General features: G+C 40.9%; 1 protein-coding gene across 1 annotated transcript in view; it reads right to left on the minus strand.

Annotated features, from left to right (window-relative positions):
• The window catches only part of C5 (complement C5), a 93,944-nt gene that overhangs the window by 5,651 nt on the left and 60,389 nt on the right, over positions 1-27,904 (minus strand). The window contains exons 24-38 of the mRNA XM_028107832.2: positions 26,996-27,208; positions 26,444-26,519; positions 23,414-23,573; positions 21,575-21,670; positions 20,049-20,220; positions 17,040-17,245; positions 15,571-15,723; positions 12,997-13,059; positions 11,843-11,924; positions 9,092-9,149; positions 4,559-4,661; positions 4,098-4,172; positions 3,882-3,987; positions 2,963-3,046; positions 1,978-2,067 (exon numbers count right to left, since the gene is read on the minus strand). Of these exons, the coding sequence (XP_027963633.1) occupies positions 1,978-2,067; positions 2,963-3,046; positions 3,882-3,987; positions 4,098-4,172; positions 4,559-4,661; positions 9,092-9,149; positions 11,843-11,924; positions 12,997-13,059; positions 15,571-15,723; positions 17,040-17,245; positions 20,049-20,220; positions 21,575-21,670; positions 23,414-23,573; positions 26,444-26,519; positions 26,996-27,208 (1,737 nt within the window). The remainder of the gene's footprint in view (positions 1-1,977; positions 2,068-2,962; positions 3,047-3,881; positions 3,988-4,097; positions 4,173-4,558; positions 4,662-9,091; positions 9,150-11,842; positions 11,925-12,996; positions 13,060-15,570; positions 15,724-17,039; positions 17,246-20,048; positions 20,221-21,574; positions 21,671-23,413; positions 23,574-26,443; positions 26,520-26,995; positions 27,209-27,904) is intronic.

Consider the following 27,904-nt stretch of genomic DNA (forward strand, 5'->3'; position numbering starts at 1 on the left):
CCCACAGAGGGGCCTTTATCTATCATTCAGCCCTGCGCTATGGGCCTTCTGTTCCCTTGCCTTGATTCCTTGGATACCTCCAATGGCTCTGATCTTTGGATTTTGATAGGATTTGGTCTTCTGACGCATCTTTGCTGGGATTGGAAGCTATCTGACAGGAGACATTCTCTCTCCTGTTTTCTCTTCATTCAGGCATCGATTTTTAATCCATGGTATTTGATCTCAGTTTTGGGGTGAGCAGCTTGAAGGGACCTATCCCTTCTATGTAGCCCAAGAAAAGATTCTCTTATTTTTGTTTTTGATGGGGTTGAAGTGAATGACCTAAAAGGTTTGTCCATTTTTGAGATTCCAGCTAGCTAGATGAATGAATGAACTCACTGTGCCAGAACCAAAGGTCAAGTGAATTAGTAGCCTAAAACAGATTTTAACATGTCCTGAATAGGGGAGCCTGGGTGGCCCAGTCAGTTAAGTGTCTGCCTTTGGCTCAGGTCACGCCACAACCGCCCCCTACCCTCACCCATGCTCTCTCTTCTGCTCACTCTCTCTCTCAAATGAATAAGTAAAATCTTTAAAAAAAAATCAAGATGAATTCTATGGAAAGAAAGACTATAAACCATACCCAATTTATTCTGATGGCTATATTTCCAGTAAGTAAGATCGGTGTAATATAACGGAAATAATATCGGAGACCAGGATGCATCCTAGTTTTACTACTTAATTCCTGCATGACTTTGAACAAATTATATACTCTCCCTGAGCCTCAGTTTCTTCACTGGCAAGATACAGATAATCCTCTGTTACCTCAAAGAGGTCTTATGAGACCCCAATGAGAAACCATATATAAAAGCAGTCAGTAAACAGAAAGTGCTGAATTAACTTTACTTACCTTTCGTTTATAAATAATACCCTACTTTCACATACACACACACAAAAGGTTTGAGATTGTGTACAATATACTCTCTTTCTCTCTCTCTCTTAAAAAAAAAAGAAGCCAGAAATAATTATGATATGGTTTCACTCTTATGTAGAATATAAGAAACAGGGCAGAGGACCATAGGGGAAGGGAGGGAAAACAGAATGGGAAGTCATCAGAGAGGGAGAAAAACTGTGAGAGACTCTTAACTACAGGAAACAAACGGAGGGTTGCAGAAGGGGAGGTGGGTGGGGGATGGGGTGGCTGGGTGATGGGCATTAAGGAGGGCACCTGATGTGATGAGCACTGGGTGTTATATACAAAACTGATAAATTATTGAACACTATATCTGAAACTAATGATGTACTATAAGTTGGCTAATTGAATTTAAATTAAAAAAAGAAAGACAAAAAAAGTTTAATATCCAAAATATATAAGGAACTTACACACACACACACACACACACACACACACACAAAAAAAAAAAAAAGAAAACAAAGGAGCTAATTCTCTGAATTTAAGACACGACTACAACCATACTTGGGCATCTGATATAGCTCTGAGCCCTGGACAACCAGAAGGAGACGCTCCTTTTGAAGTGGAAGATTGCAATTCTGCATATATTTAAATGAGTTAGTATTGATATTTTTACCTTGTTTTTGAAGGGAGTTTGAAAAATTCTAAGCCCCCAAACCACCTTTGTCTCTGCCTCTGCTCAACTGACTGGAAGAATAGTGAAATCTTACACCTTTGTGGTTTCTCATAAGTTCTCTTTGAATGTATTTTAGTTCAGTATGTTTAATTTGGTGGGCTCTATTGGAGCAAAGTGTCTTGGCTGGGTGTGTACATCACTCCTGTCATTTTAAATGAAAGTCACATTTCTTTGCTGAAGGATAAATAATTTTGCATGTGAATGTTAAAAATCGATGGCATTTTCCTTCAAGGGAACACATGGAATGTAGTATCCAAATAGTCACTATGAAAAGTTGTTGATCTCTCTGACAGATGATGTTTTCATAAAATTTTATGTTTAATGGAACTCTATATAGAAACTTTGAACTTACCATAGGCAATGTCTGGTTTACATGCTGTTTCTTTTCTAGTATCTGCAGAGATTGTCAGATCCAGTTCTGTCTGCATTTGTCCGCAGTCAGCTGGATTTTGTGAAAAATGGCAAAAGTTGGGTTAACATAAAGAGGCAGACACTCCCTTTGGCAGTAAACACAGTTTTCATAAGCCCTGGCAATCCAGTATAATCTTACAAATACCATTTTCTCCTCTTCCATAAAGTGAAACATTATATAAAGCAAAAACAAAACAAAATAAACAAAAACAAAATCTTGGACATGAGGTTTAGAATGGGTTGTCACTCCACATTCAGTTCTTTAGAAATGTATATGCTTTCATTAAAGAAAGGAGGAAAATTTCCCATTTTGAGTATAATTAAAAGTCCCTTGAAGGAGCCGAAATGATAACTGGACTGATTTACAGCTATAAAATGGTACAATAAGTACCTAAGAAATGTATAGATATTAAGGTTTTTGGAAAAACAAAATAAACCCCAAACCAACCCAGACCCTCATGGAGTCAGTTGTTAATGATTGTTGAGTTCTGGATCTTTTCCTTGACCAAGAACTCTGCCTTGGATTTACAGAAGACTGAAGGGAACTGGGCAATAAACAGAGATGTCACTAAGTGTTAAGGAAAAGGAAAAAGAATGGGGCTAATGGCTCAGTCCTGAGCCTCTGTTCTCTTAACCTGTGGTTTTATTACATTAAAAAAGACCAGGTGAAAAGTAAGAATTTCACATCCTGTTATCCCTCTGATATCCAACAATCATCTAGCTGGGGTTTCTCTGTCTTTGTACAGTAGAACCTGTCAGGGTTGTCGAGAAGTAACTTTGCAGTATTCAAGGAATCAGCTTTCAGTCAGCTGAGATGTCTACTTCTGAGGAACGAGTTTGTCAAACAGCTTCTGCCAGATTAGCCCTGGATTACAAGTGGCTGCTTTAAACAAGCATGCAGCCTGAACATGTTACATGAAGTTTACCTTCTACGCATTTGCATGTTACTCCTTCACAGACTCTCTGAAGTTTGGTGTCGGATGGGCTGTAAAACATGGTGCATCGTTTCTCTGTGGCAATGAAAACATAGTTAGGAGAGGTGGCTTGATTAACACACAATACATTTATGGATCAGTGAGTCTCTCCCACGGGGCCTTGGAGATGACTTATTCCAAAATTTCTTTTTGTAACTTAGATGCAGGGAGGTTAAATTGTGAATTGTCTCTCCCGGCATGGGTCCCTCTACCCTCCTTCAAAATGATTTCCCCTTCTGTGCTTGAAATTTTACTGTTCAATATTTCTTAGAATTAAAATAGTTGATGCTTCCATGAATGAGAGGAAATAAATTATGTTACATGAGAGTCTACTGAAAGAGCTGTAATTGTTTAGGCTGGAGAAGAACAGGGGAAGGGGGGGCAAATATGTTCCATGTGATTTTGGAAGATAAAACTAGAATGAATGGGTGTGAGAGTTTGGTTCATTTTAAGAATTTTTTTAAACAAGTAGAACTGCCTAAAGTGGAGTTGTCTGTCTTGTGAACCAAAGAGCTCTCCAATCACTTAGTATTCCCAGAAAAAGCTGAGTGATCAAATGTGGGGTCATTGATTCAACATTTATCAGTACAGGTTATATACCGAACATTGTGTTAGATACTCAGGGCATGAAAACATTCTGTCTGGGTTTGGTGAGAAAGACATGCAAACTAATAACTACAGTGCAATGTAACAACTGCTACAATGGAGCTCTCTGCAAAATGTGATGAGAATAGAGATAGAGAAGTTGATTCTGGGAGGATTAAAGAAACTGGGGGGGTATTGTGAGCTTCTCCGAAAAGGAGAGATGCAATGAATACTGTAATGAAGGCAAAGTAGTCCTCTGAAGAAATTTTGGAGTAAAGTTGATTACCTGGTCTGTGGTATTCATACACCATGAAAGTGGCAGGACTCTGAAACCCAACTTGAAAAAGTTCAAATATCCGGAATCGAACACAAAGGAACTCATCGGAAGGAATCTGACAAAGGCAAGGTTTGAGGAAATTGTGGGAGAGAAGAGACTCAGCATTTCAGCCTGTAAATTTTGAACAGTGATTGGAAATGGGGACTGGTGCAAGGTGGAACTTACCGAATTCAGTTGCAGAATAATATGTCCATCTTTGATTTGGTAATCAGTTAGTAGCTGATCTACCCCTTCCACAAGCTAAGAGAAGAAAGAGAAAGCTTGGATTTAATTTCATGATTTTTTTTTTTTAAGTTGATCTTTTTGTTTAAATGCATTCACCTGATATTGGGATGTTAGACATGGGGATGTAATCCACTATTCAAAAAGGTTGAAGAGCAGCTCATCCTCTTGAAAAAGTCTGAACATGTAATCATATGCATTCACATTTTGTTCAGACCATGCGAGTCTATGCCCCCACTTTACTTTGAAAAATTAAAACTTAGGTAGATTGTTGGTTTGGAAAGAATATTCTAGGTGATTCTATGAAGGTGATATATTAAAATGAAAGGAAATAGCTTTATCTGTGAAAGAATGCAGTAAAGAAAATCGAGCATCCATAACAATATGTAAAAGAGAACATTTACAGCTCTTAAATCTTCTGGGTTTGCACTGATTCCGGTGGGCAAAGAGATATCCATCACTGCATGGGAAGACCCAGATGATGATTCTTCTTTGCTGGGCTTGTAGCTAAAATAAATGAGAGATAGGAAATTGGAATAAATAAGTGGACAAGATTCTTTAAGAAAAGGCCTTACTTCTTAGTAGGCTTTAATTTTTAATTTGGGTCTCCACTTACTTGCCTCTCTATAATACATGCCTTGCAATCTCTAAATGTGTTGCAAGAGATCTTTGAGTCATTGATTCTAACTCTTTGCTCACTTGACCAACACTTTATTGGGAGAGCAAGCATGAGTGGGAGGGGCAGAGGGAGAGGCAGTGAGAGAACCCCAAGCAGACGCTGCACTGAGTGTGGAGCCCAACGAGGGGCCCTCTCTCATGACCCTAAGGTCATGATCCTGAGATCATGACCTGAGTCGAAACTGAGAGTCGGACGCTTAACCGACTGCACCACCCAGGCGCCCCTTGACCGATACTTTAAATGGACCTGTAGAGGTCATCCAGTCCAAGCTCTTAATTAACTAGTCGAGGAAACTGAGGACGAGAGTAAGGTACTTGTTCAAGATCACATGACTAGTTCACCCCAAAGCTATATAAATCTCTTGATTCTCATTCTAGTTCTATAGAAAATGTGTTCTATATTTGAAAGAGACTCAATAAGCATGTTCAGGAAAAGGCTTGAAGGAAATACCCTAAAATGTTAGCAGCTACTCTCTCTGGGTGGTGAAATTATAAGTGATTGTCTCTTTTCTTTTCCATGCTTTTTCTTTATTTTCTAAATTTTCCACAATAGATACTTTATTTTTTAAAAAAACATTTTAAGGACTATCCTCCGTCTAGGAATTGTGTTTGGGACGAAGCTAAGGAAAAAGGCAAAGGGGGTAAAGTGGGAGATTTGGTGTTTTTTTGTTTTTGTTTTTGTTTTTTTCTGTTAAGAGAGAGAAAAAAAAAACCCATTGAACTGGGGAATCAGGAAACTTGGGTTTTACCCCAGTTCTGCTGAGGGATTTCTACAAATTGTTTTCCCTTTCTGGAGCTCATTTTTGTATTTGTAAAATAAACAGTGAAGAAGTATAAACTTGTGTTTCAAGTTTACCTTTATAATTCCAAGGCTTCATTTTAAGTGGCAGAGGTTGATGTTACCATTAAGCAGAATTAGAAGATTTAAAGGGGCAAGTTGGCAGGTCAGGGACTGAAGACCAGGGATGGGGGCAGAGTGAGGGTGGTTCTGCAAAGTTTGAGCTTCAGGTTCCAGCTTCAGCTCAAGATGCTTGAGAGGTAGCTGGACATTTGAGAGTGGAGCCTGGAAGATCAGTCGGAACTAAAGGAAGACACTGGGGAGACGGCTTCATAGGGGGAAGATAAATTGATCTCACCTGAAGGAATTAGTATTAGTGAAATGGAAGGTTTTATGTGAGTTAGTGAGGCGGCAAGGGATCTCTTTTCCCCAATCACACCTTATGAGGGCAGACCCTATTAGATGTTTTGGATGTAATATTTACTGTGACAATTAAAGATATTATAAAATCTCTGGTTTACAAAAATTTAACTCCATTCTTCACCAAATTAAAAGTTAACAACAGACTATAAGACAACGTGGAACTGTAAAATGACATTTGGACATCTCCCTAATTGGATGGGTGAGTATCACCAGAAGCAGAGAACTCTTCACAGATGCAAATACTCTGTCAACAGAATGGAAAAGGGCCTCCGGAGTGGAGAATGTCTATGAAAAGTTGCTGGAGCCTGATGACTGGTTGTCATGGTGACTGTTTCAACCGTAGAACAGAAACCTTCCTTTCAAGAAGCCCTTTGCCTGCTGCCAAAGACAGCCATCTCCCCCAAAGGCATTTTGTTCAGAGAGAAGGAGAGAAATGAAATCCTTTTTTCTTTTCTTATGGATACAACAGGGAGGCTGTAAAAAGCTAAATACAGGAAAGAGACCCCCTGAATACAGAAACTGTATGCTGGCATTTTTTTATTCAGGAGAGAGAATATTTGAAGGCAAAGATTTTTTCACCTGAATAAGTACTACACAGTTACTTTGGACTTTATCCAACATAACTTCAGCTTCACAGAGCCAAACCATATTCCACCTGGCTTTTTTGAACATTCTGTTCCCAATTTGTAAAAGCCCCCCCAAAATAGAAAATTTAATATTACATCTCCATTTGCTTTCTTTTGTGTATTAACAATCTGGAATGAGGCCTCCTGTCAATGAATTTAAATGAATGAGTTTTTGATAAGAACCTTTTTATGTATAGCAGAGTGTGGGACATGAGAACTGGAAGACACTTGGATATCAGACAGTTTAGTATCCCTGCATTACAGAAGAGGCCCAGAGAAGCAAGCTGATTTGCTACAGATCCCTTGTGTACTTCATGGCAGAGGTTACTCCACAGGTGTCCCACTGCCCCACCAGAGCCCTCTTTTGTGCCCACTGTAGGGTCCCACGCAGCGATTCTGGCTCTGCCCTCAACAAGTCTGCTCACATCTTCCTGTGACCAGTGTTAGGAATTTAAACACAACTGTGATCACGCCTCCTCCCCCAGAAGAGAGGTACCCAAGAGCAGAAATGGCAGCTAGGAGGATGGGAAAGGGGAACTTTAGCAGGAAGACATGAGGGAACGAGGAAGGGTGTTTGAGAGGGAACAGAGGGGCAGAGACTGACCATGGACTGAAGGACGTATTGTGAGCAGGCTGCCCAGTGCAGGAATCCTGAAAAGAGAGAGACTGGACCAACGATGGGAAATGGCTGGGAAGGAGGCAGTGAGAAGCAGCATGCTGTTCCTTGAGGTCACTGGTCTTGGGTTATACTGACTGAAGGAGGTGGTTTAGATCCTGGACTGAGTATCAGGGTCTGGGGCTTGAGGCCCTGGCTCTGCCACCAACTCTGTGAGAACTCAGCAGGTCACCTCACCTCTGTGTGTGTCAGCTTCTGGGATCACGATATCATCCCCCAAAGCCTTTTCCACTCGAATCTATTATACAACTCTGTGGAATTTCTAAGTGCTTTGACATCATGTGTGATTATAAGTAAAGTCAGCAGAATACCAACAACAGAAATCAGTTGTTGAGAATATGAAGAGTGAAGGAAACAGCACAACAGGAGGTACTGAGGGGTAACGAAAGGAAGAGGTAAGAAGCCTGTATTCTAATCATGGCTCCACCACTCTGTGTGATCACTAAGGTATGTGTACATAATTTCAAAAACCTATGCTTTTTTTAAAAAAAGATTTTATTTATTTATTTGAGAGAGAGAGGGAGATCAGGAGCAGAGGAGGGGGAGCAGAAGGGGTCGAAAGGGAGGGAAGGGGGAGGAGAGGGGAGTGGGGAGAGAGAGGGGCAGAGGGAGAAGCAGCCTCCTCACTGAGCAGGGAGCCCGATGTGGGGTTTGATCCCAGGACCCTGGGATCATGACCTGAGCCGAAGGCAGATGCTTAACTGACTGAGCCACCCAGGTGCCCCCCAAAAACCTACACTTCTATAAGCATTTTAGGATGGTGGCTGTGGTAAGCAGAATAATGGCCCCCAAAGATGTCCATGTCCTAATCCCCTGAACCTTGAATAAGGGACTTGCAGATGTGATTAAATTAAGGATCTTGCAATAAAGAGATTATTCTGGATTATCTAGGTGGGCTCAATATAATCATTAGCATCTTTATAAGGGAAAGAAGCAGGAAAGCCACAGGAGATGTGATGATAGAAACAGGGGTTGAGTCAGAGAGAGATTGGAAGATGCTGTGCTGTGTGCTCTGCAGATGGAGGAAGGGGCCACAAGCCAAGGAATGCCTGCAGCCTGTAGCATCTGGAAAAGGCAAGGAAGTGGGTTCTCCCCTAGAGCCTCTAGGAGGAATGCAGCCCATTGATTTTAGGACTTCTGGCCTCCAGAATTGTAAGAGAATCAATTTGGGTTTTTTCACCATTAAGTTTCTGATAAATTGTTACTTAGCAGCAATAGGAAATTGCCACAGTGGCCAATTTAGGCCCTGGAGTTAGTCTGCAGAGGATTCAGCACCAGTGGTTCTCAAGGTTGGCTACCATCAGAATAACCTCTAGGGGTAAGGCCAGAGTTTTGGGTAATTCTAAAAGTGCTCCAGCTGACTCCCATGTGCAGCCTGAGTTGAGAACCACTGGCTGATAAGGGCTGGGGATTTTGCTGGGTGAATAGGATTTTTCTAAGTAGGAGAGTAGGAGCTGCTTATAAGAAAATCTTTTTCTTTTTCTTTTCCTAATACTTCTCTCTCCCGTCTACCTTTCTGGAAGATAGAAAAAAAAAAAACAGTGTTTGAATTAGAAGAAGGTTAAAAGTGGGAGGGAAAACTATGAGCAAAAACAAAGTGGTTCTATAGAGTAGCTATCTAAGAACACCCATTATGTCCTGCATTTTAAAAAATGTACAATTTTGCATCTTCCAGCCATCTTAAAATTCAAAAAGATGTAAAGAGATAGACCTCAGACCTTGAAGTCTGCACTCCTCTTTGTGGAAACAGGCTCACCTGGCACAGGCTATGATGCGCTTGTAATCCGAGTCACCATAGCCTCCATAGCTGGATGCTAGCACACACGACAAACAAACAAAAATGACAGTAAACCATTTTTAGCTGTTTTGCACCTGTTAGAACAGAATAATTAATGAAAAGGTCTCTGAACACACTTAAAAATAATTTATGATTTGGAAGTGGACACTTCTAGTGATTTTAATGGAAATTCATGGCTACTGACAATACCAATAATTATGAGTTCTCTGCTCTCAAAGAACTTATAATTTTTTATTATGTTATGTTAATCACCATATATTACATCATTAGTTTTTGATGTAGTGTTCCATGATTCATTGTTTGCGTATAACACCCAGTGCTCCATGCAGAACGTACCCTCTTTAATAGTCATCACCAGGCTAACCCATCCCTCTATCCCCCTCCCCTCTAGAACCCTCAGTTTGTTTTTCAGAGTCCATAGTCTCTCATGGTTCATCTCCCCCTCCGATCTCCCCCCCTTCATTCTTCCCCCCCTTCATTCTTCCCCTCCTGCTATCTTCTTCTTCTTCTTCTTCTTCTTCTTCTTCTTCTTCTTCTTCTTCTTCTTCTTCTTCTTCTTCTTTTTTAATATAATGTATTATTTGTTTCAGAGGTACAGGTCTGTGATTCAACAATCTTACACAATTCACAGCGCTCACCATAGCACATACCCTCCCCAGTGTCCATCACCCAGCCACCCCATCCCTCCCACCCCCCACCACTCCAGGAACCTTCAGTTTGTTTCCTGAGATTAAGAATTCCTCATATCAGTGAGGTCATATTACTTGTCTTTCTCTGGTTGACTTATTTCACTCAGCATAATACCCTCTAGTTCCATCCACGTCGTTGCAAATGGCAAGATTTCATTCCTTTTGATGGCTGCATAAATATGCCATTGTATATATATATATATACCACATCTTCTTTATCCATTCTTCTGTCGATGGACATCTTGGCTCTTTCCACAGTTTGGCTATTGTGGACATTGCTGCTATAAACATCGGGGTGCATGTACCCCTTCGGATCCCTACATCCCTACATATCTTTGGGGTAAATACCCAGTAGTGCAATTGCTGGATCGTATGGTAGCTCTATTTTCAACTTTTTGAGGAACCTCCATACTGTTTTCCAGAGTGGCTGCACCAGCTTGCATTCTCACCAACAGTGTAGGAGGGTTCCCCTTTCTCCACATCCCTGCCAACATCTGTTGTTTCCTGATTTGTTAATTTTAGCCATTCTGACTGGTGTGGGGTGATATCTCGTTGAGGTTTTGATTTGGATTTTCCTGATGCTGAGCGATGTTGAGCACTTTTTCATGTGTCTGTTGGCTATTTCTTTGTCTTCTTTGGAAAAATGTCCGTTCATGTCTTCTGCCCATTTCTTGATTGGATCCTTTGTTCTTTGGGTGTTGAGTTTGATAAGTTCTTTATAGATTTTGGATACTAGCCCTCTATCTCATATGTCACTTGCAAATATTTTCTCCCATTCTGTCGGCTGTCTTTTGGTTTTGTTTACTGTTTCTTTTGCTGTGCAAAAGCTTTTTATCTTGATGAAGTCCCAATAGTTCATTTTGCCCTTGCTTCCCTTGCCTTTGGCGATGTTTCTAGGAAGAAGGTGCTGCGGCTGAGGTCGAAGAGGTTGCTGCCTCTGTTCTCCTTTAGGATGTTGATGGACTCCTGTCTCACATTGAGGTCTTTCAACCATTTTGAGTCTATTTTTGTGTGTGGGCTAAGGAAGTTTCATTCTTCTGCATGTGGCTGTCCCATTTTCCCAACACCATTTGTTGAAGAGACTGTCTTTTTTCCATTGGACATTCTTTCCTGATTTGTCAAAGATTAGTTGACCATAGAGTTGAGGGTCCATTTCCGGGCTCTCTATTCTGTTACATTGATCTATGTGTCTGTTTTTGTGCCAGTACCATACTGTCTTGATGATGACAGCTTTGTAATAGAGCTGGAAGTCCGGGATTGTGATGCCGCCGGCTTTGCTTTTCTTTTTCAACATTCCTCTGGCTATTCAGGGTCTTTCCTGGTTCCATACAAATGTTAGGATTATTTGTTCTATTTCTTTGAAAAAAGTGGATGGTATTTTGAGGGGGATTGCATTGAATGTGTAGATTGCTCTAGGTAACATTGACATCCTCATAATATTTGTTCTTCCAATCCATGAGCATGGAACGTTTTTCCATTCTTTGTGTCTTCCTCAATTTCTTTCCTGAGTATTTTATAGTTTTTTGAGTACAGATCCTTTGCCTCTTTGGTTAGATTTATTCCTAGGTATCTTATGGTTTTGGGTGCAATTGTCAATGGGATCAACTCCTTAATTTCTCTTTCTTCTGTCTTGTTGGTCTATAGGAATGCCACTGATTTCTGTGCATTGGTTTTATATCCTGCCACTTTACTGAATTCCTGTATGAGCTTATAATTTAAGGAAGGAGTTATTTAAGGTAACATGTTTGGGGAAGGTTGCAGGGAGAAAGAGCTGATGCCTGGATTCACTGGTAGCTAGAAATTTGCCTGTAGGGATAGGTCTTTGAGCCACACATGGAAGCTCTCAGGGCAGAAGAGAGCATATGCCCTGAGCCCAGGGCCATGGTTAGAGGAGGACTACAGTGTGCACTGGGACTTGCTTTTGAAGTGCAGGGGAGAACCAACCCACCAGAAGAGGGAGGTGAAGTCCCCAGGTAAAAGAAGAAGGTACAAAATTACAGTGTAAATCATGCTGTTTTACCTTCTATGTCTTGGGTTTCAATTTTCAAATGAAAGCTGCAAATTTCCTCAGAGGTGCTGGTTTTTTGAACCACAGTTGTTACCTACATTGGGATGAGTGAACAAAAATATTCTATGTAAAATAGGACAGTGGGAAAGGCATTATGGTAGTACTGTTGCTGCAAATGGGATGCCTGAAGTATCATTTCCATAATCCAGTGCAAATTGGGTGAAATTAAGACTCATTTCACAATAGATGGACTTTCAGCAAACCCCACAATTTGAAACATAGCTGAGAAGCCCAAGTAGGGAAAAAAAAATGACATCTAGCCAGGCAGAATCTTGCCAAATCCCATGCAGTCAAACCTGAGCACCTCACCGTAGGGAAGTTCTTAAGCCTCTCACCCTTGAACCTGTATGCTCTAACTTTATGCATAACACTACAAGGCTAGGATATATGGTTTTCTCCTAGCTCCCACACCACCGTGGTAAACAACAAATTATAGGTGTGCATGGAAAGGGAGGAGTGCTTACCAGAGGTAGGTATATTGAGAGCAACAAGAAATGACAGAGAAGTGGACAATCCATCTCCCCACCAACCCAACCATGCAATATTATGAAGTCTTTGAAGGAATAAATGTGCTAAAGATAAGAGCATAATTAAAATCATCAGGAGAATGTTAAATTATGCTTAGAATATGTAATTTATCTTATGTTAGCCATTTGGCAGTAGCAAGTTTTTCTAAGCTGTCTATGTATGTGCATGCAGTCTATGGCTAAAATAAAAGAAACTTAAGCCCGTATGTATATACATCAATCTGCAGTGATGCTGGATAAACGAGGTGTGACTATGTTATGAACCATATATATCCACACACATGCATCATATGTATATATATATACACATATAGAACCATAAAATTATGTATCTATAAGTATAATTATATGTATAATTTCCACAAACACAAAGACTATATGCATACAAGGATTAACATAACCATTTGCAAAAAGCAGTTGTGAGGACAGCTAAAAAGAATTAAATAAATGAATCCTACTTTAGTCATGGTTACCCAAGCCCAGATTTCTGTAACTTTGTGGCAAAGTCCCTAACTTTCTTTTATGTTACTTAGTTCAAGCGGACACATCATTGAAATTGGCTTTCAATGAAATACTTACATGCACTGTGGCCAAGCCATTGCTGTATCCAGTACTGACCACGAGGTCATCATTGAGAGGCACCTGGAAAGGGGATAAGAAACCATGCTTTCTTTTCTTATTCAACAGGAAGGGAGGACAGAACAATGAAAAAGGTGGGCAGATACCTGCCAGCTTCCTCTCTCAGAGCTTTCGTGAGATTAAATGGATACAACAGTGAAAATCCTGTGCACACAGACACGAAAAGTGCTGGAAATTCCCCTTTCCCTTCTACATGTAACTACGATGTCTGAGATCTCCCGAGTGAGCCAGAGAAACCAACATATCAGAAGTCATTTTTGGTTACATCTTCATTTATATATGGTTATGATAAAACTGGATCTTCGTCTCCTTTTGCCAACTGAGTAAATTCCTTTCAGTGCCTCATGATGGCTTGTCTCCTCCACATCCCACTGGACTCTGTTTACCAAAACCCTTGGCACCCCACCCAAACCCCTAGCACCTCACTTAAGCCTGCCAAATCCTTAGGTGCTGATGGTCTTTTGCCCATCCTTCTAAGAGGAGAGTGAAGGTATGAACTGGGTTAAGGAATTCTCCTCTCCAGAAGAACTCTATTATACAAATGTCCCCTGATCTGTGGAAAGCATGGGAGAGATCATTTTGTGCAAGAGGCCCGAAGAGTTGGTTCTTTGCTTTCTCCAAGTCTGCAGCCTGCCCTCCCCTTACTTAGCACACTAGAGCAAAAGGGGTTTGGTGTGCATGAAAAGTCATCAGCCCTTCCTCTAAATTTTAGTAAATGTACGTAAAAAGGCCAACTTTCTTGTTCTCCCTGATGGAATATAACAGCATTGATTGAAAAGCCAGTGCATCAAGATGCTGCATGAGGAATGGGTTCTATGAACACAAGTGACCTGTAAGTTTGGGAAATGAACACTGTTGCCATGTCCCCATGCCCCTCCATTGCCCTTTCTTCCCCAGAGTCACCACACTTAGTTACATACGTATTAAAGATGGGCTATCCTCTAAGAAAGAACTTGTTTAACTTCATTTAAACTACAGTTTCCCACACTTACTTGACCACCAAACCTTTTTTATATAACACATTTCAGGAAATGCTGACATAGAGAATTCCAAACTCGATACTACTAGCCTGGGTTTTATACAAAGACGGTATCATGGGCTGAGGTTTAAGTTATTTAGAAATGGCAAGGGGCCCTTACAGCATTACCCCTGCAGAGAAGAAGTAACTCCAGCTATCTCCAGCGGGCCTACCGTGCTGTTCAGGTCAAGAGCTCCTCATGAGAGCTTAGACCACTGGCTCAGAATGTGAATCTCTAGTGAACTCTACAGGCTCCGAGAGAAAGGAGATACATTACCAACCCAGGGACCACAAGTACACGTGCCTGCAGAGGCCTAAGCACAAAGTACGGACAAAGTGCCTACACGCGTGTCACGTGACTGTGGGAACTGGGACAGATTGAAGAATGCTTGCTGCTGCCAGCATCTTGTTGCCAGATCCTACGGTTTTTCAAAGGAGTCTGGAAACAGATTTCTATTTGAAGTCTATGGATTTTTAAGTGTTGGAATATGTCTATATCTCTGTCTATATATTCATACCTATTTTTTTTTACTATGCGCCAATAGTTTGTGATTTTTGCATTAAATTTTATTTCTCATGCCTATTTACTTTTCCCAAACATGGATTTGTAGAGGATACAAGACAGTTAAAAACTATTTCCAGTTATTTGTATATTTAAATATGACCTAAAAGCATTTAAAAATGTGGTAATTAGAAAAATGTGTCTTAGCAGCTGTTTACTGGCAGCTACTCTAATTGACACAGAAACTAGTTTTTCCAACATTTCTTTTCTTTGGGAAATTTTCATAGGCCATCAAGGTTTTCATAAAAAAAAAAAAAAAATCCAGGGGAGCCTGGGTGGCTCAGTTGGCTAAGCGTCCAACTTTTGATCTCAATTCAGGTTTTGATCTCAGGGTCATGAGTTCAAACCCCACATTGGGCTCCGCACTGGGCATGGAGCCCACTTAAGAAAAAATCCAGCAGGGCACACGGGGTAAGCTGTTGGAGGACCTAAAAGCCAATTCCAGCTAGGCCACAGTTTGTATGCATGACAGGACCAGGTGGAACCATTGGTGGATGCCCAAATGTGTTTTCTCTCACTCTACCACTGCACCATTGTGCATACTGTTCTGTCTCTCTGGAATGTTCTTCCCTTTTCTTCACCTGGCTAGGTCATTCTGATTCTTCGAGATTCAACCTGCGCACCTGGATGCATTTGACAAATTCCTACCTCTCACCTTGGGTCAGGAGGCCCTGCTCTGTCCTTCCATGTCCCTGTCAAGGCTCTTATTTTTCACTGTTAAAACAATTGTCCCCCCGAACACACAGTTTCTTCATATACTTTGCTTTTGAATCCCCAGTATCCAGGACATAGCAGGCACCCCTGCCCAGGACATAGCAGGTACTCTTAGTGTATTTTTTAGTAGTAAATAGATACATTTGTAAAATAAGAGTGAAACACATGATTTCAAAGGTCCCATCCCGTTATAAAATATTATCAAAAGTCCTTCATTTACCTCTATTGGTCTCCCAAGGAAATTCTTCTCTGTCATCTTATAATGGTAGAAGTCACCTTTATGCTTATAAGAAACACTGATATCCATGTTCAACTGGAGTTGTCTAATCATGAGTGAATATTCTGTCAGGCCCTCGATGGCATTAATTGTATCCTATCAAAGATCAGCAAGGCACAAAAATAGGTTTAGCTCATTTATATATTCCCTGTGTTTACAAATACCCTTTTTTATGAGAGGATGGGGATGCAGGCTGAAACTCCAGCTGAGTGAGGGAAATTGGTGAAGGGCCCCCAGGTGGAGATGAGAGGAAGGTCTCTTCCTCCCCAGCAAGGATGCTGCTGTTGGCAGGAAGAGGAAGGAAGTGTGTCCTCAGGGCCAGGTGCTCCATGCATCCCGAGTGCGTGACCACAGGCAGGTCACTCTACAGAATGCCTCCAACTCCTTGCATGACTCTCTCCTTTTTATCCTAAGTCTCACTTTAAACAACTCCACAGTGAGGCCATCAATAAGCTCTCCCTCTCCATAATTCTGTTTTAATTTTCTCCTTCTGCCCACTGTAATGTAAGATTTCTGGATGCAAGTCTTTCTTGGCATCCATTACATTTTGTAGGTACACATGGTAGCTGTTGAACAAGTATTTGTTGAAGGAATAAATTGATGAACTTTATTTTTCTAGGAATAAATGGATGAACTTTATTTTTCTAGGTCTCATCTTCCTCATCTATAAAATTGGGAAGTATGACTAGCTCAGAGATGTCAAATATGTGGCTACCCCGTCTGCCTGTGTCCATGGCGTGCTCATCAATGGGACATTCTTCCTTGCTAAGCCTACACCTGTCTCCAAGATGAAACCCATTTGCCTCCCCAGATTCGATAATCTCTGAAGTAATCCTGAAGGACCCCTCTAACTCTAAATTTTGTCATCATCCAAACATCCAAGGAACAGAGAAGATGCCAATATTTGAGCTAAACTTTGAATGCAGAGGTATATTCTTCAACTAAAATAGTTCTAACATAGAATGAGTTTACAATGGTAGCTAGATAAACTATAACAATCAGTATTTCTCTCACTTTTTATTTATTTTGGGGGGAGGGAATATCAGTACTTTTGTCCACATGGTTATTACATAAGATGTCATGGAATTGCTGATAACCTTGCTAGCCCTTCATGATCATTAAGAATCATAAAGTAAGTACTGGATTTAGAGTTAGGAGATGTGAGTTTTGATTTTGGCTCTGCCACTAACTCCATGAATGAACCTCCTGGGCCTGACTTCCTTCTTTAAGAAGGCTATCAATGCAGATAATCTCTAAGGGTCCTTTGATTCTAGTCATTGATTCATATCTATGGTATGCTCATTTGGTGGACAAAACCATGGAGGTCAGAATGAGTGGGACCATGTAGTGGCAGGGGGTGCGGGGGGAGAGGACCAATTTCATGAGGATAAAACAAGACAAAGAAATGTTACCTGGGTTGAATAAAAGCCACCTCCATACCTCTGCTCTTCAGATAGCCATTTGATGATTGGGTTAACATAATTTATGTCTTTCAAGTTCAGAGTGGTGAGCAAAGCATAGGCAGTAGTTTCTACCATATGTGCTGTACCAGAGTTAGGTGCAGATCTGTCTTGCTGTTGAAGATTGTCTTTCCAAAAACGATAAATGACTGGGTCACCTGAACATCAACAAATCACATTCATTGCTATAATTAAAAATGTGAATCTCACATAATTCTAGCGGGTTTCTAGAAGTTTCTTCTGGTAGTGGCCTTTTGAGGTCTAGAAGTTTCTTACTCGTTTGTAAGAAGAACTTCAAGGGGACCAATACAAAATAAGATCTTTAATACAGTGCTGTTTGTCTTGACTTGAAAGGGTCATCATGGAGAGTCCATGTGTACTTGGGAAGAGCAGTATAGCAGAGTGAGAAATGCAATAAACTTGTAACTAGTACACCCAGGTTCTGCTCTCTACTCCACTAGGAACTGACCATGTCAATTTGGATAAATTCTTTTAGTCCTGTGGGCCTAATTTTCTAAAACCTAAAGTGTATGTAGTACTTTTTTCCTTGCAATGAAACTCAGATGAGATACTAAATGTAAATTTTAATCCACCAGAAAGCACCATACACAGAGAAAGGCTTACTGTTATTATCGACACTATGAGATAAATTGGAGAACTTTTCTCCCTGACAGAAAAAAAAAATCTATGTCCTAGAAATTATGAGATCATGCCCAAAACCTTAGTTCAGTCTTTTATGATCTCTTCCCAGTGTAAAGCACTAAAGATAATTTCATATATGCAATATTTTTCATAAACTAGGTTCTAAATTATATTTGTTATTGCTCTAGTAATTTAAACTTGTCACTTTACATGCTTTTTTAAATAGAGTATCTTTAAAAAAAACAGTAAGGTGTATTTGGAAATCATTTTGGAAGATTAGTCAAGATTTTAATGTATCTGTTTACAATTCATAATTATGTTATTTACATGACTTTGGACAATGTTTCCCCTCCCTCTCAGAGACTCAGATTTGCTGTATTTAGAATGAAAAATTTGGTTTTTGAAGATACTTGCAGCTCAAACATTATCTGAATCATTAAGACCTCTTCTTAAATTCTATGATTTTATGATCCCTATCTTCTAAGACCCAAGCATTTCTTTTATGTTATTTTAAAAGCACTGTACAAGTGGTTTTGAGGTTCAGTCATTTTTTTTTATTTATTTATTTTTTAAGATTCAGTCATTTTCCTCACTGATATGAGGAATTCTTAATCTCAGGAAACAAACTGAGGGTTGCTGGAGTGGTGGGGGGTGGGAGGGTTGGGGTGGCTGGGTGATAGACATTGGGGAGGGTATGTGCTATGGTGAGCGCTGTGAATTGTGCAAGACTGTTGAATCACAGATCTGTACCTCTGAAACAAATAATGCAATATATGTTAAGAAAAAAAAAAGAAGATAGCAGGAGGGGAAGAATGAAGAGGGGGAAATCGGAGGGGGAGATGAACCATGAGAGATGATGGACTCTGAAAAACAAACTGAGGGTTCTAGAGGGGAGGGGGGTGGGGGGATGGGTTAGCCTGGTGATGGGTATTAAAGAGGGCACGTTCTGCGTGGAGCACTGGGTGTTATGAACAAACAATGAATCATGGAACACTACATCAAAAAAAAAAACCAAAAAGAAAAAAAAACCACTGTAAGTTCACTGATATTTACAATTAAAATTGATCCTTACTCTTCTTACTTAAAAAAAAAAGATTCAGTCATTTTTAAATGATGACGGAAATCAAATCTTGTAGATAGTGGTACACTTCATGTTACATTTATTAAGCTTTTAGAAAACCTCAGCCAGGAGAGGGCTCGGAAGTGTCCAACCATGCCGTGCTGGTATAGGAACACATGGTGATTAACATAACATAAAAAAAAAAGGAACACTGGCCAGTGATCACTGCTATCCTCTTTCTATTTCTTTACTCCTGACCCATAGGAAGTGGTTTCTTTATTTTTCAAAATGAAATACATATATAGCCAACGCAATACAGGATAAGCCAGAAGGGAAAGTGCAATAAACTGGCAATGAGTACATCTCTCTCTGCTAAAAATCCTCAAAACCTTCCCTTTTCACTTGGACTGGAAGTTAAAGGTTTGGGCTTCCCCTGGCCCCCACAGCGCCCGGATGTGAATGAGACACAGGCACCTCTTGGTCTGGGCAGAGGCAGACCCAATCCAGGGTGCCTGGCTGGGGGAATTCACAAGCTGGATTTCAGCCTCAGTTCACTGGCTGGGTTGGGAGCTGTGCACATTGCACGACTGTATACAGGAGTCTTGTGGAGCTCCTGTGATGACCTCCAAGGCTGCATATGACCCTCCCTCCCTCCTGCCCCCTCTCCTTCCCTTGCCTCCCCATCATCTCACTCCTCTCCAGTCACACTGGCCTCCTTGCCATTCTTGGAGCTCCAGGCACCCTCCTGCCTCAGGCATACGCACACGCTGCTTCTCCACCAGGAACATCCTTTGGAGAAGCCACAGCTTGCTTCCTCACCTTCATTGGGTCTCGATTCAAGTACTAGCTTCTCAGGGAGGCTTAAATCACAACCTCCTCCTTCGCCTTGTCTCCCTCCCCTGCTTCATTTTTCTTCATATCATTCATCGCCAACCTAGTCACTATATGCAATATTTTACTTACCATGTTTGTCTCCCCATAACTGGAATGTAAGTTCTATGAGGACCTGGATTTTTTTTCTTTTGGTCTGTTGCTTTATCTCTAGAACCTACAGCAGTGTCTGATATATAGGAGGTACTCAATACATATGCTGAATGAATGAATAACAGCACTTATTATATTGTATTATGATGATTTGTTCCTTTAGGGCAGGGATTGTGTCTTACTCAACTTTGCATGCCCTAATCTCCTTCCCAGAATTAGCAGACTTTATATGCTTAGTAAACACTTGCCAAATAAATGTACGAAACAAGTCATACCTTTAACCAAAGCCTTTTTCTTCAGGGCTGAGACAATTGAATGAAACTGTGGGTGACTTTTATCTCCCAGGGAAAGAGCATAAGCAGAAATGGCCAGTGTAAAGGTGCTCTGGGCTGAGAGGGTATTTTCAAGCAGAAAGTTGTCAGCTTTAGTGAGAGCCATGCTGATTTTCTGGAAACAAGAGCAAAAGACATCTAGGTTTGTCAAGCCTCAACCTAACAACTGATGAGAACTACCCCCGGGTGGCACCATCCTGGGGCAGGCAAGATGGAGCATAGAGAGAAATGACCTAATGGAAGTGGATGGGGTCTCCCTGAAGCAAATCCCTCTGGGAGAAGGAGCAGAGTACAATCTCAGAAGGGAAAATGTGCTTGTCCAAACTGGGTCAACCTTTTTGCCCCTCAATTCTCATCTGTCAAAGTTTTTCCCTTTAGTTTCTGTTTCCTGTATCAGATGTAGTCTCTGGGAAGAAGAAGCCTAGACACAGCTTTAATCACGTCCCGCCCCCCCCCCCCCCCCAACCCGGCACAGCAGGGACAGACTCACATTTTCAAAAGGAATTTTGCTAAATAAAACCATAAATAGCAGGAAAAGAACCAAGCTGCCAGAGTGCTTCTTGATCCTAAGAATTCCTGGGAAAATTGTCTCTATTATTTTGTCCTGAGACAACTGAAGTATTTATTTTGGATAAGTGCATGAGGACAAAGTCTGGTGCACTGCTGCAGTCAACTTGCCCAGCCCCTTCTCTCCCGGCTCCACTGTCTCTTGCTCATGTACCACTAGGTGTCGACTGGTCCTCTAGGGCCCTGGGAACTTGTCCCTTGTTGATTATTTTGTCTTGTTAAGTATAAATAACAATTCTCTTGAAACAAACTAAAAACAGTATTTTGTTTTGTGGTTGAAGTCCTGCAAACCCCTGTGGGTTTTTCCATGTCTCTTCTGTAGGCTGGTTTGAAGGACATGTCTAATTGACTTCTGATTTGTAGGCAGGCGTGTTTGACCTCAATGCGGGGAAGTGTCTCTTCCCAGATCGGGGAAGCATCCCTGCTACCCCTTGGAGTCTACCATGTTGACGCACTCAGGTGAATCTTCTCCTTACTCCCCTCAGCTTCCAAGCAAGTGAGACGGCACAGCCCAAAGAAGCAAACACGCTATCGTGTGTTTAGTAGTTCCATGATATAAAATGCCTCCACTGTAGGCTAACAGTCACATACACATCATAACATTACCAGAGACACTGGAAGGAAGCTAGGGACACCACGTCATTTTCTCCTCAGTCACAACTTACTGGTTCTGTCAGCTCCATAGTTTAGTAGCCTGTGACACGGGACGATTAAACCTGCCTTACCCACAGGTCTCAGTTTTTGCAACTGTCAACAAGTAGGTTGGACCAGAGCATCTCTAATATCTATCATAATTCCGAAATCTTTTGATTTGGGAGCTAAATTTATTTTCAAGGCGGTCCCTCCCACTAAATGGTACAGAAACAGATGAGCAGTGTTAGAGGAAGGAAACTCTTACTTACCACTATGGGGCATATATCAAAAGCCCTTCTAATTCCAATCACTGTAAAGGCTGTAAGATATAAGGCATTCTCTTGGGCTTCAATAGGCAAGGTACCCTAAAAATAAGCCATGTTTTAAAAGGAGAGTGAAACGGTGTCCTTAAAGTGAAATGACCTGGTTCTAATCTCCTCCTCTCCCTTCATGCATTCCAGTTGGACTGCTTGCCATTTCTCAGTAAGATCTTGGTCTTCCTCACTTGCATACCTTCCATGCCTTTCTCTCCCTCACCTCCCCACCCTGAAGTTCCACTTCATACCTCTTCACCACAGGTTCTCCCCCTCCTTCAAGATCCTGTTAAAATACCACCTCCTCTCTGAAGCTCTATTCAGACTCTGTTCTCCCGTATTATTTCCTCTTAGGGCAGTCACATTCCAATGCAATGCTTATATGATCTTCCAAAGCGTCCTCTATTTACCTCTCCAGCTTTATTTCATGTCACTCACCCCCTAGCTCTCTTGGTCCCAGTTACGTGCATGAACCACCCTCTCTCTCCACTTCAAAAGGCCAGGCACGCTGTTTGCCGTCACTTGGAACACTCTGCCTGCCTTCCTCTTGACTAGCTCCCAGGATCCTGGCTAACTCATTGTTTTCAATTCCCCCATACTAGGTTAGATCCCCCGCTTTTGGTGAAATTATATTTCCCTTTTCTTAACATGTATCGCACACTTGAAATTACTTACTGACGTCTGACTTCTCTGCGAGATCATAAGCTCTAAGGCCTCAGTGACCACACTTGTTTTGTTCACCCTTGTGTCTCTACCATGTAGCACTTAGTACACATTCAGTAAGTATTTCTTATATACGTGAATGAACACATACAGTTATATGTAGATTAGAGTTGGTAGTATGGATAGCCCACTTTCCCTACCAGTGTGTGAGCTTTGTGGTAGTCTATCCTTCCCACACTTCCTCCCTGATTGCGCTCAGAATAGACCACGTATTAGGTGCTCAGCGAATGGTTGTTGAATAATACAGACAGATAGATGGATGGATGGATGGATATGTGGGCATCTTAAGAAAAAAAATGTAGTATTTTATTCTTCAAATAGCACCTGGATAATGTCAGTTGCCCTCTGTTTCTTGTGGGAGTCCTAATCTGCTATTGGTGCAGCAGAGGACCATATGAGTTCCCTGTTACCAGGGAGCCATTTATGCCTGATATCATGCCAGAAAGGGATTGGATTAGGGCAGGCAAAAAACCAAAACAAACAAAAACAAACAAACAAAGGAACGAAAAACACTGTTGCATCTTAAAGAAACATTCTAAGGAGTAGAAGGGAGTAGGAGATACTGTAATGGTATCTTGGAGAGATACTATAATCACTTTGTAATTCAAGTTTATAAGTAGATTCTAATCTCAAACAACACTTTGTTGTACAGTTTAATAAAACTGACCCCAAGCTCTCTTACTGACAGGATATAAATAGGGTCCCATCTTTCATGACAACACCTTGCAGCCTTGACCTGTAAGAAGGCTCTGAATTTCAGGTATGGCATCTATACCAAGGGTATGTGGACAGATGATACATTTTACCTGTTCTGAGATCTCTAGCACTTACAGCCTGTGGACAACCGGTGCCTGTTACACAAGAGATGTCAAAGACATCACTCGTCTGACCTATACTGAATTGTGTGAAGAGCAGTGCAAGAAGAACCTTCATATTCTTTGCCTGTACACAACAGGACTTTCTTAAAGGGATACATATATTTTCTTTTCTTCAAACTTCTAAAATAGGATGAGAACAAAACTCAGACTTGTAAATAAAACTGTTGCTAATCTATATATTTGGTTTCCTTACCTGTAATTTTATTGGTTGATAATGGGAGTTTTCCTTGAAAGATCCATTTTCTAGTTGACTATTCTCTATCAGCCACAATAAAGCATTACAAATTGAATTTTGGTTCTGATTTATGTATTTATTTACTTGTCCAAGTACTCTTAAAACAAAAGCTGTTAACCTTTAAGACAAAATCAAATAACTAATATTTAGATGTTCAATCCCTTTGGCTTTCAATTTATGTGTGTTTTAGTTAATATGATATTTATTCTTTAAAAGAAAATAATATTTTAAATCATACAATTCAAAGTATGTTGTCACCATTTTACAAAGGAAGAGAAGATTTTAGGAAGATCTCCAAAACGTTTAGTCAACAAACGTGAACAACACATCTTTTGTGATTGCAGGATTGCTAACAAGCACACAAACTAAAACCGGTGCCTGATGATTAAAAACAAAATTACGCTCAAGTTAAAGACAACAGTGGTGAAGCAAATAGTTTTGAGTCAGGGCACTGACATATGAACAGGAGACCTGGAAGAGTAAAATCTTAAAATTCTAGATTGTAAAAGGTGCACAAGCTGTCTAATCTAAAGTCTTGTCTGAGGCCTGAATTTCCTTCCCCGACTTTCACCAGAGTGTTTACCTCACTTCCTCTTGAGCCAGGCCATTGATGCAGAACTCACTACCTCACAAGGAAGCTTTAACTATCATGATTATGGAGGCTTTCTTGTTTTTGTTTTTTGCTTTTTGAAGCAATTTCAGTCTCTACTAATATCTCTCAAAGAATATCCAAGAGTATCTAATTCATAACCCCACAATGCCTCTTATCCGCCCGCCCCCCAACTCCTCCGGTCCCATTACCTCACTCTCTGAGTGCCCAGAGCCACCCACTCTTCAGCCCCTCACTTCTGAGAGTAAGACCACTTGACTCTCCCTCTCACTTAAAATATTTTATTTTCATTTTTCTTTCTAAAATGAACGATATATTGGGGCACCTGGGTGGCTCAGTCAGTTAAGCGTCTGCCTTCGGCTCAGGTCATGATCCCAGGGTCCCGGGACTGAGACCCACATCAGGCTCCCAGCTCAGTGGAGAGCCTGTTTCTCCCTTTCTTTCTGCCCCGCCCCCCTGCTCATGCTTGCTCGTGTGCTCTTTCTGAAATAAATAAATAAAATCTTTAAAAATAAAATAAAATAAATGATATATTATTTTTTGTACTTTTTCTTTGTACTTCCCTTGTATTTCTCAAAAAAAATATTTTGAAAGTATTCAGGTACTGGCCATTTTCTTCTGTGTATGTTTCTCTCAAGGAACTTGTGGAGTTGGGTTCTAGGACAGTATCCAAATATTTCTGTATTTCTGGCTGAACACCGTCCACTCAGTCTTGCCCAGAATGCTCGAGAGGCCCTAGGTGTTTACTGAGAGGCTACTGCATCTTCTTGGGGAGAGGGGGCATTTCGTCCTCTAAGCATTTAGTCCCTAGCTGTTGCTGTGCTGGTTTCTAACCCCTACCCCTCGCATCCTGGTTGGTATCCTCCGGTAGGCATGCTCCAGGAGTCTACATGTCTTTTAAAATGTGCCACCCACACATGGTTAGACCCACTTCTGAGGTACAATCTGTGGACTTGATAAGTGATTGGATATAGAGCCAAAAGGAAAGGGATGGTTCAAACTTGTACAGAGTATTGCTGCCTACAGATTAAGAAAACCCAAACAAAACAAAACAAAAGACTGAATTTGGCATGAATTATGTTTGAAGGGCCTTTGGCTCCCAGACCCCTAGAAATGTGGATTTGGAGCTTAGGAAAGAAGTTAGGCCTTGAGACATCAATTGGGGAATCATCTATGTAGAAATTATGGAAATCATGGGCAAAGATGAGATTGCACAAGGAGAGACTACAGAAAATAAGAGGGTCAAAGATGAAATCCCGGGGACTCTCCATAGTTACAGGGCATAATCTAAAAGTCAATTATTCCAGATTGTACAATTTTTAAAAGTGTTTTATATAGTAAAATTTATAAAGCACTTGGAACACTATGTTTTCATTGAATATTTTGTCAGTGCATGAGAGTATTTTTTTTGAAAATAGATTGCCACGTGGACTTTCAGTTAATTCAGACAGTCTTGCCCTCAAAGCATCAAAAATAAGGAAGTTATTATGCTTCACTGAATAAGTACTTACTGAGCACCTGCTATGTGTCAGGTATGTACCAGACACTAGGAATACTTGGGAGTGCCCACGTGGAGCTCACATTCTGGTGGCAAGACAGATAATAAGTGAGATAAGTAAGAATGTTAATGATAAATTTTAAGGAGGAAGGAAAGTTGGGGAACAGGATATGAAATGTTGGGATGGGAATGGGATGCAATTTTAGATAGAATGATAAGTAGAGGCCTCATTGAGAAGGTGATTTTTGGTAAAGACCTGAGGGAGGTAAGGGAGCTAGCCACTGATACCTGAAGAGCATTTCGGACAGAGGAACATGAGTGCAAAGGCCCTCAGGTGGAAGCATGCCTGGTATGTTCAAGGAACATTGAAGGGGTCCGTAGGGCTTGAGTGGAAAGAAAGAGAATAGTAGGGGATGCAGTTGGAGAGGTGAGTTGAAGCCAGACCATGAAGGGCCTTGTAGTTCACAGTAAGTTTCGTTTTTACCCTGGGCACGATGGGAAGCTCCCAAATGGTTCTGAGTGACGTGACCTAACTTATGTTTTAACAGGGTCACTCCAGCTGCTACGTTCGGTATAGACAAAGAGGGGGAAGGGCTGAAGACGAAAGAGCAGAGAAGGCTAGTACAATAATCCAGATAAGACATGGGAGTGGCTTGGGCCAGGATGGCGTGGTGGGGTTGGTAAGAAGTAGTTAAGTTTAGGACACATTTTGAAGGTACAGCCAGAAGTATTCGCTGGATCCGATGTGACTTGTAAGAGAAAGAGGGCAATGAAGGATAACTAGACTTTTATCCTGAGCAACTGGATGAATGGAATTTCCATTAAGATTCCTTAATTAATCAACTATTTTATGAAAATGCAAATCAAACCTTCTACTTACCAGGTGCTAGCACTTCCACCCTTCCACATGCTGTAAGAATAGTCAGCATTTCTGTAGGACATGATGCTCACCAACCCTAAGAGGCACCAGAAAAAGAACATAGTGCTTCACTGACCTTCATTTCTACACAAAGAATGCTTTATTAGCTTCTGGGAACGGTAAACTTCCTTTGGTGTTGGGCAGCAAGCATGTGCTCTGTGGCCAACGTTACACTTCTCAAAAGAAGTATATGAATCACGAATCACTTGAATTGGGAATTATCAAGCAGAACACTCTGAGCTCATTCAAGAGGGAAGGAAGTGCTCTGTAGGGGTTGGAATGCAGGTGTCTTGTCTCTCATCCAGGCATTTTGGTAAATTTAAGCCAAAATGCTACAGAAAATAGTATTTATTTATATAGTTGTGTCTATCTCACGATTTTCTTTTTGCAGAAATGCTTTTACAATTATGCTTTTGTATAATTTATAAGAACTTAAATATTAGTTTAATTGCACCATTAGTTTAAAAATCACAACACTTTTATGTACAATATGTAAAATAGATTTTCTTTTACCTTCTTTTAGTTTTTTCTTCAGGTTCTGTTTTTCAGTTAATGAATTAGTAGAAAAAATGTCCCAATTATTTCCTGCTTCCAGGTAGTGAAAAACATAGAATACTGGGACAATGCTCATCAGTTCTGCCTCTGCATTCCCCGTGGGGAGGTGGGTAAGAATATCAATGCCTTTCTGACTCAGAACTGCAGACATGACCTCACCTATAAGCAGTCCTGTAACAAACAAACAAAAAAATCAAGGTAGACACAATTTCTATCAACTTCTGAGTAACAGTATATTTTAGAGAGAAGAGCAACTGTCCCTGTTCTTTCCTCTTTTTTTTTTTTTTTTTTTGAGAGAGAAAGTGAGAGCGAGCATAGGGGCAGTGAGGAGAAGGGGCAGAGGGAGAGGAAGAGAGAGAATCTTAACAGGTTCTACACCCAGTGCAGAGCCTGACTCAGGGCTCGATCTCACGACCCGAGATCATGACCTGAGCTGAAATCAAGAGTCGGACACTTAACCAACTGAGCCACCCAGGCACCCTCTTGTTCTTTTCTTTTTATCTAGGCAGTTGAATTACTTCTTAGCTGGGGAGAGACAAAAAAGATCTAGTTAGGAATATGGATTTAAAAGAAACACCAAGACCAGGCTTAAAAATGCCACTGGAATATTGTGGTAAGATGGTATAATGTAGCAGGCAAATTAACGCATAGAGGACATGGCAAATTTGTTGTCGTTCAATCTGACAGCTTTAGATGTCATAAACCCTATTAATCAATCGCTCCCACAAAGCAAAGCAAAAAGCCTGGGCTGTGAGTGTTCTGGGAGTGCTGTGGGAGCTCTGTCTAAAACTCACTGTGCGATACGAGGCAAACCAATTTTCACACAACCAACACCAGGATTGCGCATGTTTAAAAAAGTTTCTCCCG

Source organism: Eumetopias jubatus, unplaced genomic scaffold, assembly GCF_037043125.1.
Source record: "Eumetopias jubatus isolate StellerSeaLion01/CBP00866 unplaced genomic scaffold, mEumJub1_p1.0 scaffold_15, whole genome shotgun sequence".
NCBI classification, from domain to species: Eukaryota; Metazoa; Chordata; class Mammalia; order Carnivora; family Otariidae; genus Eumetopias; species Eumetopias jubatus.